Source organism: Muntiacus reevesi, chromosome 1 (assembly GCF_963930625.1).
Source record: "Muntiacus reevesi chromosome 1, mMunRee1.1, whole genome shotgun sequence".
Lineage (NCBI taxonomy): Eukaryota > Metazoa > Chordata > Mammalia > Artiodactyla > Cervidae > Muntiacus > Muntiacus reevesi.
The window spans coordinates 231,707,699-231,720,943 of NC_089249.1; the positions used below are offsets into that span (position 1 = coordinate 231,707,699).

Sequence of the window (13,245 nt, forward strand, 5' to 3'; positions counted from 1 at the left end):
GCAGCACTCTAGAGTTAAAATATTCTAACAGAAATGCTCTCAAAAGTGAGAAAAAGGCAAACGGCAATAAATTTGGAGACCTGCCACCTTCTCCCCTTCACATTGTCTAGTTAGTTCTTTGCTGTCTCCATCTATGGCTTCTGGCATTTACTCTGTTAGTTTCATTGCGATGGATAGGCATGTGATTTAGAAAAATAATGCTTTGTTGCGATGAGATTCCTGAAATAATTAGTTGAGTGACGAGTGAGCAGTGAATGACTTAAAAGGAAAGATTGTAAAATATCGTGCTGCCTTAGAAAAGAATATAGAATCTTAGAGCTGGAACAGTTCACCCCACTTATTTTGCAGATGAGGAAATTAGAGCCTAGAGAGGTTAAATGTTTTGCCCATGGTCACACAGTTGGCAGCCAACCAAGAATCAATTCATTCATTTATTTAATTGTTGAAAACGTTTGAGTATTCCTTTGTTTCAGCACTCTTCTGTGTTTTGGGGATGGTGGTGGACAAGTGAGCATTTATGAGTGCCGTGTATGTGTGTATATTATAATGGTGAAATAGAGAATTTTAGCTAGTCTGTATCTTCTGAAGAAAATGCTTGGTCAGGTGGTGGGAAATTTCTTTGATTACTTTGGCAGTAGAGAAAGTCTCCCTAAAGAGGTAATATTTAAGCTGAAAACTGAACTGCAAGAAGTAATGAGTTGTCCACACAAGAATTTGGAAACAGAATATCTAAAAGAACAACCAAATGCAGAGTTTTGGAAGTGGGGAAGGTTTGGTCCATTTGAGGTGCCTTCAGGTGACAATAAAATTTCCCTGATGGCTCAGTTGGTAAACTATTTGCCTGCACTGCAGGAGACTCCAATTTGATTCCTGAGTTGGGAAGATCCGCTGAAGAAGGGATAGTCTACCTACTCCAGTATTCTTGGGCTTCCCTTGTGGCCCAGCTGGTAAAGAATCTACCTGCAATGCGGGAGACCTGGTTTCAGTCCCTGGGTTGGGACGATCCCCTGGAGAAGGGAAAGGCTACCCACTCTAGTATTCTGGCCTGAAGAATTCCATGGACTATTACAGTCTATGGTGTCGCAAAGAGTCGGACAGGACTGAGCGACTTTCACTTTCAGGTGACAGTGTGGTTGGAGGGCAGGACCTGAGGGGGTGAGTACAGTGAGATGAAGTTGATAGGCAGCCAGGAAGCACAAGTGTCCTGATCCCAGTCCAGAACTGGTAGGGAGGGCTACATAGAATCAGTCTTGGATGGTTTTTATGTCACCAAAGGTGGGATTTTTTTGCAGGGAGTGTTAACATAGCCTTAGGGTTGAATATATCTACTTAAATATAACTTGGCTGAATGAGCATTTACAAGAAGATGTCCGCTGAAGCTTGAAATTTAGACCCTACTCTGTCACCAGTTCTGCTCTGCCTTCAGTGTGGTTGCTTACATTTTTAAAGGTTCTCATTTTTGTTTTTAAAGAATCTGTCTTACTCATGCATAGGAAGAATACTGTATTTTGAACCAATGACTAAATTTTGATTTCGCATGCTGTTGGTTCAAGTGTTATGAAGAGGTGACGCAGGCACCATTGTGCTAACTCAGATTTTATACTGAGGCATGGGGTAGTTTTTTGTGCCAGAACTGCTTTGCTTCTTTACTGAGATACTGCTTCTGTTCCCCCCTGCCTCACCCCTCTGCTTTTCCTCTCCAGATTGAGAATGCCAGTGAAGTGCTCATCACTCCCTTGGAGAAGTTTCGAAAGGAGCAGATTGGGGCTGCCAAGGTGAGAATTTTGCAAGCCTTCTTGGATTTCAGGACAGGAGGTCTGGAAAATACAACACCTAGTGTCTGAAATAAGACTGAGAGGTCAACCTCAGATCAGTCATTGTAGTGTTTTGAGATCTAATTGTGTTGTGCTAGTTCATAAATCACCCAGAGGTGGAAACCGTGCCTCCTTTGCGTGAGTAGTTACCTGTGTGTTTGGACACTATGGAATTGTGTTGTTTGCAGAGGTCCAGGACTGAGGCCTAGGACAGGGGTTGCAAATAGGCGCCTATGTATGTGAGGACCCTCTTCTTAGCCCACTTCTACTGTGTGTGAAATTGAGCCCTTTGTTGTTAGATCTTTGCATTTTTTCAAGAGAAACTGAAAAGTCAAAGTTTTATGTGAAATTTCCTGGCTTTAAAAAATTGGGGCACATAATTAAAAAATATATATTGCATGCTGTGCAAGTCAAAAAGTGGGACTGCTTCAACCCAGAGATCAGCATTTGTTACCACTGATCTGGAAAGATGGTCGCTGAAACTTGGCTGATTCTAACCTGTTACTCCTTTTTTTAAAGGTGGATTCTCCCGGGTTTCCCGCCCTCTGATAAATCACTAGACAGCCCTAGCCAGGTTGACCTTCAGTAGAGTGCTAGAGGCCACCTATGGGCAAGATGTTTTCATTGGAATCAATGAAAGCAAAAGGATTTTCAAGGTTTTCTTCCTTTTTTTTTTAACGGAACTGAAGTCATTTGGCTTGCAGCCCCTTGCGCCACCTGCAGGGGATCTTGGGCAATGTCACCCTCTTGTTGAGACGGTGTGGATTTTACTCAGTTGTGAAATGGCCTTGAGAGGTGCCTGCTTGTAGGTAGGAAAAACAGAGCCGAAGTATAACTAGGGGTGGTCTCTTCCACCCCCAACTAAGTGCATCTGCTTTCTGAAAATGAATATGATTAGGGCGTGAAAGAGACGTTCTGGTCAGTCACCGTTATTCAGAGGGATGGACGATCCTAATTTGAAGGAAGGACCGTGGCCAAGATTTTTCTTCCAGTTTTCCAGCACTTCCCATCCAATTTTACAGTTTTCATTTATGAAGAAATTGGAGCTCATTGGTATTGTATCATACGTTCAGGAATGTATAATTTAAAGGAACTCTTATTCTGCTAAGATTTTGTCCAAGCCTTTGAACAGGCCCAGGGACAGACGGGAAAATGCCGAGTGCCCCTCCCTGAGTTCTCACTGATGCAGACCCCATGAGCACCTTCTCTTTTGTGGCCTTGGGGCCTCTGCCTCCCAGTCCTACCAACACGGAAGTGGCTCTGGAGGGTCCTAAAGAGCTTTGAGGCAGAGGCAGAGCAGACCCATGTATTGAGTCATCTTTCCAGTAGTCACTTCTCCAAATCCCAAGCACAGACGCCTCTCACTCCGGCCTCTTCCCTCGGTGCAGCTTTGGGGATTACCATGGTTACCATGGAGGAGGAGGGGAAGTCTGAGCACGCTTCTTTTGGGCTGATGTCAGTGATGGTCATGACAGGAGCAGGTCCTTTTCAGAGAGCTATAGATGGTGAGAAACACAAGAATAAAAAAATTTGTAGAAAACAGTCACTCACCAAAACATGTTTCTCCTCACACACACTCTCCTCTCTCATTCTCGTCAAAGAACCGTGTGGTGAAATTGTGGATGGTTTCCCATACCTCCCCCTTTGTTATTTATTTTTTTCTATATATCTGTTCCTCGTACCCACCTCCACACTGTACATGTATATCACAGAATTTTGTACACTTACAAGAACACAAAGAAACAACATTCCCTCTGTTAGGCTGTGAGGGAGCAAATTCAGGGATACCTCAGAGCCAGCAAGTTCTCTGTAGCGGCCAAGTTGAAGTTTCCCAGCTCTGCCCATGTGATGCTTAAATTACCCATCCTCCTCCCCACTCTGGTGCCAGTTCGGTTGCTATAACAGCCTGTTGCTACTTGAAGAAGCAGAAGTTAGAGTGCTGGGGTTGGTGGCAGGGAGTGAAGGTTATGAACGAAGGAGCATTCTTGTGCTAATATGGCTGCTTTGGGGTAGGGCAGATCCTATGGGCTTGGCTTAGCCATGGCCTTATTTTTAGATACCTGAGTTTGGGGGAGTTGATTTTTCTTACAGCCAAAGCTGGGTTCTCCAGTGAAACTACAATAGACGTCAGAGAAGGTGGTTCAGAGTGGGGCTGCTTGAGCCCAAATCCCGTTTGTGCTATTCACATATAAACATGGGGTGATTACTGACCTTCTTTTTCCTAAACTGAGAAATAGGGATCAGGATAGTGCTCACCTTACAGAGTTATTATGAAGAAGAAATCAGTGAACCCCTATAAAGTGCTCAGAATGCTGTCATAAGGTCATTTGGTATTAGCTGTTCTGTTCCATATGCACAGTTCATTCATAAGATACGATGAGAGCCTGCCGCATGCCTGGCACTGTGCTCCACTTTGCTGTTTGGTGGAGAATAAATGCAGATGTAGTTGCCTTGCTTGTGGCATGCAGGGAGAAAGGCCCTGTACAGAATGGTATAAATAAGCATATGATCTTGCACATTGCGGTGGGTGCTGTGAAGGGTTTCCTTCCTGGGATGTGGGACCCGGAAAGTGAGTGGTGTTTTGATAAGAAGGAGGTAGGTTTAGATGCTGGATCTCATCATCACTGCCACCACCATCAATCATCAGCACGGAATTCTATCAAGCACTTTCCATGTGCCACGTGCTCTGCCAGGCACTGGATATGCCTTATCTCATTTATTCCTGACAGTCCTACAATGGGGTGGGTGTTCTTAATGCTTTTTTGTTAGTCTCTGAGCTGAAAGGGAAAACTGGAGGCATTATCTGGGCTAGTCATCCTGAATTTATAGATCAGGGAACTGAGTCCTGGAGGGACAGTGGTTTGTACGGAGTTGGGAATCATTACTAGGATCCTAACTCTGTCTTGGATCCATTTTGCCAAATACTGTGTACCCTCTGGAAGTCAGTGAATAGCATCTTGGTACCTGAGTGAGGGAGTCTTACTACCTTCCTGTCTAAAGAACATTATCTCAATCTTAGTGGAGTTATGCCCCCAGAGATCTTGTTGCTGTTTTCTCAGGACAGGAACTGCTTCCTGTTCCCTTGAGTTCTGGCTGTCCTCTTGAGCATGGAATGTGGAGGCTCAAGTTGCCAGAAAGTCACAGAATGTCAATGACTCATGTTCCCAGGCCTCTTCTCACCTCTGGTCAGCTGGACTGTGCTGGCACAGGGTTCTCTTTGGGGGGTTGTTGACAAGGCTGATGAAAGGGCTGTAGGAGTATTAATTAGAGTTGGAATTGCAGCTCCAAGTCACTAGATTTCTATGAAGGAAAAGCATTGAGTCAAGTGTCTTGTCTGTACCTTTCCTTGTTTGAAGGAGTAACGTGTCCTCTGACTTTGTCTCCACTTGCTTCTGCATGTTTTTTTTCATGGATGTAAGGCTTTCAAACAAAATTCAGATTTGTAGACATGGACACTTGCCAGCTCAAATGGGTAAATGAAGATTCTGCCCTTTTTCTGAGGCTTAGAGTCTTGGTGCTGACCAGATAAATGGTGTTCTGATGCCACGGGTGCTTGTCAGCGCTTCAGGTGATGGTTTCTTGGTGTGTCCTTCACGCTTAGGCTCTGGGTGTTCTGCCCATCTGCATTTATCAGTCCCCTCCCCCTCACTAGGTGAGCAGATCTTTGATCATACTTCCCCTCCCCAGGGAGGCCTCTCCAGAACATTTGTCTGCAAGAATCTTTGGGACTACACCCTGTCTCCTTCATGGACCTGTGGCAGTCTGAAATCATGCTGTTTGTTTACTGGTTAATTGTGTTTCTCCTTCTGCTTGAACACCCCTACCATGAGGGTGGGGCCTTTTCTGCCTTGTATTTCCAGTGCCTGAAGGATCCTTACACAGAGTGCTTGCTCATTACATCATCATTAAATGAAGAGGGGTCTCAGCTTCCTTATCTGGCAACAAATTTTTTTCTCCTCCTATAAGCCTTGGAGTTGCAGAAAAATATCTCCCGTGGAATCCCCGAAAGTCAAAAGCAGGAGTGATGCACCCAGTTAGTGCATTTGATCCTTTTTATCAGGCCACGGTGGACCTTCCTCCAGCCCCCTTACCTACCATTTCCACTGAAATGTGGAGGGAAGAGAAACCACCTATGACAGTATGTCCAGGTGTGGGCTTAAAAGCAGCTTGTCTTGGGCTCAGACTCCAGCTCTGTCACTCTCTGGAACTTTTTACAGAAGTTAACCTCCTGAATCTAAGTTTTCTTATCTGTAAAATAGGGAATAGAAACTCAGTGACTTTGGGAGAGCTAATACAATGTTTCAGTTCAGTTTAGAGGCTCAGTCATGCCTGACTCTTTGCAACCCCATGAATCGCAGCCCGCCAGGCTTCCCTGTCCATCACCAGCTCCCGGAGTTTACTCAAACTCATGCCCATTGAATCGGTGATGCCATCCAGCCATCTCATCCTCTGTCGTCCCCTTCTCCTCCTGCCCCCAATCCCTCCCAGCATCAGGGTCTTTTCCAATGAGTCAACTCTTCGCATGAGGTGGCTAAAGATTTGGAGTTTCAGCTTCAGCATCAGTCCTTCCAATGAACACCCAGGACTGATCTCCTTTAGGATGGACTGGTTGGATCTCCTTGCAGTCCAAGGGACTCTCAAGAGTCTTCTCCAACACTACAGTTCAAAAGCATCAATTTTTCAGCACTCAGCTTTCTTCACAGTCCAACTCTCACATCCATACATGACCACTGGAAAAACCATAGCCTTGACCAGACGGACCTTTGTTGGTAAAGTAATGTCTCTGCTTTTTAATATGCTATCTAGGTTGGTCATCACTTTCCTTCTAAGGAGTAAGCGTCTTTTAATTTCATGGCTGCAGTCACCATCTGCAGTGATTTTGGAGCCCCCCAAAATAAAGTCTGACACTGTTTCCACTGTCTCCCCATCTATTTCCCATGAGGTGATGGAACCAGATGCCATGATCTTAGTTTTCTGAATGTTAAGCTTTAAGCCAACTTTTTCACTCTCCTCTTTCAATTTCATCAAGAGGCTTTTTAGTTACTCTTCACTCTCTGCCATAAGGGTGGTGTCATCTGCATATCTGAGGTTGTTGATATTTCTTCCAGCAATCTTGATTCCAGCTTGTGCTTCCTCCAGCCCAGCGTTTCTCATGATGTACTCTGCATGTAAGTTAAATAAGCAGGGTGGCAATATACAGCCTTGACGTACTCCTTTTCCTATTTGGAACCAGTCTATTGTTCCATGCCCAGTTCTAACTGTTGCTTCCTGACCTGCATACAGATTTCTCAAGAGGCAGGTCAGGTGGTCTGGTATTCCCATCTCTTTCAGAACTTCCCACAGTTTATTGTGATCTACACAGTCGAAGGCTTTGGCGTAGTCAATAAAGCAGAAATAGATGTTTTTCTGGAACTCTCTTGCTTTTTTGATGATCCAGCAGATATTGGCAACTTGATCTCTGGTTCCTCTGCCTTTTCTAAAACCAGCTTGAACATCTGGAAGTTCTCAGTTCACATATTGCTGAAGCCTGGCTTGGAGAATTTTGAGCATTACTTTACTAGCGGGTGAGATGAGTGCAATTGTGCGGTAGTTTGAGCATTCTTAGGGATTGCCTTTCTTAGGGATTGGAATGAAAACTGACCTTTTCCATGTCCTGTGGCCACTGCTGAGTTTTCCAAATTTGCTGGCATATTGAGTGCAGCACTTTCACAGCATCATCTTTCAGGATTTGAAATAGCTCAACTGGAATTCCATCACATCCACTAGCTTTGTTCGTAGTGATGCTTTCTCAGGCCCACTTGACTTCACATTCCATGATGTCTGGCTCTAGGTGAGTAATCACACCATTGTAATTATCTGGGTCGTGAAGATCTTTTTTGTACATGTATATTTTTTATTTTGAAAGCAATCATATAGGATAATAGACATCTCCCTAATGGAGGAAAACATCACTCATTATCCCATTTCCTATCTCAAGTATTTTCACTGAAGTATTTTCCCACCTAATGTTTGTCTCTAGGTAGACACATTGTTTGTAGGATGCAACAAGTTTGTATCATGCTGTCACTACTTTTCATTACATTGTGAGCATCCTTCCATATGACTAGCTAGCCTTCTAAGTTATGTTTAATGATTGCCTCATATTTTAATTATCCCAGATTCTATTCTTAGGCAGCACTGTTACTGTTGCTTTTTTTTGGTTAATATAAATGCTGCTGCAGTGAACACATCTGGGAAGATAGCATCTTCTTTGTTTTGAATTATTCCTTACCTTGAAGGCCCACATGTGCTATTATTGCATCAAGGATGTTTAGATCTCCAAATTAAACAGTGCTTTTTGAACATGGTTAAAGCTTGATCTACCATTAGTTCGGACTTGTCCCCTTTAAGGTGTACTTACACCTTCCTGTTTGGGGATTAGCTTTACAGATAACTTTCCTTCTTCCTTTGGCTTTGAACATCCTTGTGAGTTATAAACTAGAAATTTCTATCTTACAACTGAAGTTTTTAGAAGGTGGAGTCCTGACTCTGCCACTTTGAAATACTGGCATTTACCTCGTTTTTGGTATTGTAGTGAGTCCTCTATTGTAGACCCTCAAAATGGTCAGGATATTGATGTGTGGTTGTTTGGTTTCATGGGCATTATTGGAAGAGTAGGAGCTGGGTGGTCTGCCACATTTCTGGGTTTAAGGGAATGATGAACCCATGAAGATGAACAGGAAAAGTCTGACCCGGGTTGCTTCCATCCCTGGAACATCTTATTTTTCTTTTTTCTTTTTCCTTTCCTCTTTTTTTTTGCCAGGAGGCCAAAAAGAAATATGACAAGGAGACAGAGAAGTATTGTGGCATCTTAGAAAAGCACTTGAATTTGTCTTCCAAGAAGAAAGAATCTCAGCTTCAGGAGGTAAGTGACTTTACTAGTGACCTGAATAAAGTGTTTTAATGTTTCCATGGTACTGTGGATATGTGCTGGTTACTCTTTGCTGGAACACCCTAGGGTTGCAAGGGATCTCAGAAGCCAGGAGCTTCATTCTGATCCCTCCTTCCATGCTTGCTGCCTACATGGCCTTTGTCCCTTCTCAAACTGCAGCTCACACTGTGTGCTGTCCATCCTGTCCATGGCAAGGAACATGCAGCTGGTCAAGATCACTCTAATCACTAGACTCTGCTTCTTCTTTTCAAACTGAGATCTGTTTTCCTGTTTCTCTCACCCTTGACTTTAATTCTGTACTCCCTTACCTTGCCTTTTGACTTTCTCCTTACATCACTGATTTGAAATGTTAGTATCTGAAACCCTTTGGTCATCCTTCCTTAATGTGAAATGGAAAAAAAAAAAAAAAATCCAACCACTTCTTGGCATTAGTCTTTTTTTTTTAAAGCAGTATTTTGTTGTCTCTCATATATTTTGTGTAGAGGTTACCTTGTTTAAAAAAGTAAATTCTTTGATATGCCCGTTTTTGTTTTTTTTTGTTTTTTTTTTGCATAAGGTCTTTTTAAAGAGTGGTTAACTTGGAAAGAAAAGTTGGCTTTGTGACCTTGGAGCTGTGACCATTTTTATTTAGTTCCTGGAGATTTGCATGGGGAGGGGGTATATGTTTTGGAGAGACAGGGCAGTTTGCTAGTGTAACTCCATGCTTGGCTACATGAATATCCTCCTACTTAACTCTTAAAAATTTGCTTGAACTGTCTCAGGTGTGTGCTAAAAGAGAACCTGAGGCTTTTGAGCTAGCTTGCATTCTTCGGTTTCCTTTCTTTTAGAGCAAATTCCATGCCAGTACTTCTGTTCACATGAAGGTGATGGGGTTAAAGGTTGAAAGATCAGGAATAGTCAGCAGATGGTAGAGGCCACTCCCCTCCCCACTAGGATTTGTTTCATATCCCAGTTAGGAAGTGGTGTGCTCAGAACTCTTTGCTTTGAAATGAGTGAATGAGTGAGTGAATAGTTGCTCTGGCACCTACTGACATTGGGAGATGCACACGTATGCACATGAATGACGTCCCCAGAGTGAGACTGCTTCTCCTCCCAGGCTGTTCTGCCCATGCTTGGACCCTGATGAGTTGGTCTGGGACAAGTCCCACATTTTCTTTTAGGGCCATGCCAATAGCATTTCCCCCTGAGATAGCTGAAACCCCAATACTTCAACCATCTGATGGCGAAGAACTGACTCATTGGAAAAGACCCTGATGCTGGGAAAGATTGAAGGTGGGAGGAGAAGGGGATGACAGAGGATGAAATGGTTGGATGGCATCACTGACTTGATGGGCATGAGTTTGAGTAAGCTCTGAGAGTTGGTGAATGACAGGGAAGCCTGGAGTGCTGCAGTCCATGGCCTGGAGTGCTGCAGTCCATGGGGTCGCAAAGAGTCCAACACAACTGCGCGACTGAACTGAACTGAGATAGCATCATGGGGACCAGAACACTGGACTGACAGAGATACCTTCTTTTCAAGGCTTGGTCTACCACATAGTTGACTGTGTGACCTGGGAAAGTACTTGGTCTCTCTGAGCTCTAGTTCTTTTGTGAAATACTCATAAATCACCTGACTACTTCATGTATGAGAAGGTAAATTATAGCTGCCACACAAATGTAAAGTATTATTCCTATAACTGGCCTGATCCTCCCCCTACCCTGTTCCCACATTGGATGGCATTTTTCCTGATGCTTTATGTTCTGGCTGCTGTGATGGAATACCATAGACTGGGTGGCTTACAAACAACAGAAATCTGTTTCTCACAGTTCTGGATATTGGGAAGTCCAGGATCTGGGTGGTGGCAGATTTGGTGTCTGGTGAGGCCTGCTTGCCGGTTCATAGATGGCTATCTTCTGGCTGTGTCCTTACAAGGCAAAGTGGGTAGGGTGAGCTAGTCTCCTTGGGAACTTGTGTAGAAACTCTACAAAGGGACTTCCCTCGTGGTCCAGTAGTTAAGACTTCACATTCCGGTGCAGGAGGTGTGGGTTTGATCCCTGGTTGGGGAGCTAAGATCCCACATGCCTCCTGGCCTAAAAAACAAAGGATAAAACAGAAGCAACATTGTAACAAATTTAATAAAGACTTTAAAAAAAGGATTCTATGCTCAAGACTCTAAGCTCATAATTATTTCCCACAGGCTCCACCCCAAATGCTATCACACTGGGGATTAGTTACTAATGTAGTGGTGAGGAGGGCAAACATTCTGTCTGCAGCTCTGACTCTGCCAGTATTTATCTGCTTATCTTAGTGGATATTTTTGCATTTATGTTTTTTGTTGTTACAGTCCTTGTCTTTTGCCCATTTACACTTCCTAAATACTTTGAAGGCAAGGATTAGGCTGCAGGTCTTTGTTGCAAGTCCTGGTCTCTTCTCAAGCACTGCTTTTTATACCTTAACTGAATTAAATTGAATAAAAATCTCATAATAATAATGATGATAATGTTTTTACTAGCAACAGCAACAATAATAGTGGCGGTTGTTTACTGAATACATATTTATATACTAGCACTTCACATGGAATCTGCTCAGCTTCTCACAGCCACCCTATGAGGTACAGATGGATTCCCTCTCATTTACATAGGGGGCGGCTGATGCTCAAAGATGTTAAATTGCTTGCCCATTGCTAGTCAGCAAGGATTTGAACCCTGGCTCCTGACTCTGGAGACCTTAACCCAGTAAGCTCTTGTCTCTAGTCTTGGAAAGGAAGGATGTTGCTGGGCTGCCTGCCAGCCATTGTTATTTAATGTGAGTGTCAAGATAATGGAAATGGAGAGCAGGAGGGACCGTGGTGATCCTCTGGTTAAACCTCTTAGAATTCCATTTGCAGGAACTGAGGTCCTTGCAGAGGTCAAGTGATTTGCTCAATGTCTTCCAGCTATTTAGTGATGATTTTCCTCCCATTTATTAAAAAATCAACTTTTAACAATCTTATTAATCTCCTGCTACACATTTAATGAAATCTATTTCCTTTGATGATCCAGAATTGTTCCTTGCTTGTAGGCCTGACCTGAATACTTGTAAATTCTAGCCCATCCCCTGTCTTGGCTGAAATAACAGGGTAGTGATGTGAAGCAATGCTGCCATCTAGTGGATGACTTTAAAATGTCAGTGCCTTCAGTGGCTCAGAAGCTGGCTTTTAAGATAAATCATTCCTTGGACAAATTATTCATTGGATGCTTCTGTGAAAAGTCTGTTCAGGAGTTGAGTGTGTTGTGGGGAGTGAAATGTATGGCAGGAACTTAGAATCTAGGAGAATGTCTCTTTTCCAGGAAGCACAGAGTGGTTGGTGGGTCTTAGACAAGCTGGTAGGTTTACGGCTTCTCGAGTAACAGAACTGCCTACTCAGGGGTTGGAATCCGGCTTTTGATTCCATTGTAGCAGCCGCTAAGGATGTGGGTGAATTCAGTGGCCCAGATGAGAGGGTCATTGGCAGGAGAAACATACCATTCCACTTGGGATTTTTTTTTTTTTCCTTTTCCATTGGAAATGCATTCTGTTACAATTTACTTCTTAGTGCTGGGTCACTGGTGTTCACATAGAGATCGATTCTTTTGTTCCTCAAGCATCAAGTTGAATGTTTGCTATGGGCCAGGCCCCTTTCTGGGGTCTGAAATGGAAAAGTGGAACAAGGTCTTTACTCTCATTGACTTTATATTCTACTTGGCAGTACATGAAAGAAGAATAAATAAGAATTTCATGTAGTGATAAGGAAATAAATTGGGAGATAGGATATAAACTCCTCGGGGCAACCTTCCTAAAATAATGTCAACTCAGGCTTCTCTAAAGAGGGGACATTTGAAATGAGACCAGGGGAAGAGAAAGGAGCAACATGGGTTAAAATTAGGACAGTGTTCTTTAGATTGTGCGTGTGTCATAAGATCTGAGTACTGGATCATGAAACAGAGTATAGTAGGATGGAATAGAGTGAAAAAGATGAAAGTGTGTTGCATTTACTTATATATGTATGTTTATTGAGTCATGTGCAAAAGATATTTCTTAGTATGCATTAAAGTTCGAAAAAAATTGAACATCTATCTAGGGAGAGGGGTTTTCAGGCAGATGGAACAACAAGTGCAGAAGTTGCATGGAAAGAAAGAGTTTAGAGTATTGGAGGGTGGCTAGAAGCCCCAGTTGGAACAGGAGAGGGAGGGATTGAGGGGGAGAGAGAGGGGTGGGCTGGCTCCTCAGGGTCTTCAGACCATAGTAGGGCCCAGGGGAAGGCATCAAAGGAGCTGTGAAAGTATCTGATGGAGATTTTAGGGAAAGTGTTCTGGCTGCTGGATAGATATTGGATTGTGGGGGCAGAGAAAGAAATCAGAGAGGCCAGTGAGGAGAGGATTGCCACTGCCCAGAGAAGATGTGGCTGGTTTAGGGTAGGAGCAGGGCTTGAAGCCCATCTGCTTCCACTTCCCTGGTGGTAACACTCAGTGTACACAGGACACATCCTGGTTTTCAAATTG

The 13,245-nt window shown here is 43.5% G+C and overlaps 1 protein-coding gene across 7 annotated transcripts in view; it reads left to right on the top strand.

The window, feature by feature from the left end:
* The window catches only part of ARHGAP26 (Rho GTPase activating protein 26), a 663,940-nt gene that overhangs the window by 333,484 nt on the left and 317,211 nt on the right, over positions 1–13,245 (top strand). For all 7 annotated transcript variants that reach the window (XM_065918816.1, XM_065918817.1, XM_065918815.1 and 4 more), the window contains 2 exons: positions 1,704–1,775; positions 8,617–8,718. In XM_065918816.1, the coding sequence (XP_065774888.1) occupies positions 1,704–1,775; positions 8,617–8,718 (174 nt within the window). The remainder of the gene's footprint in view (positions 1–1,703; positions 1,776–8,616; positions 8,719–13,245) is intronic.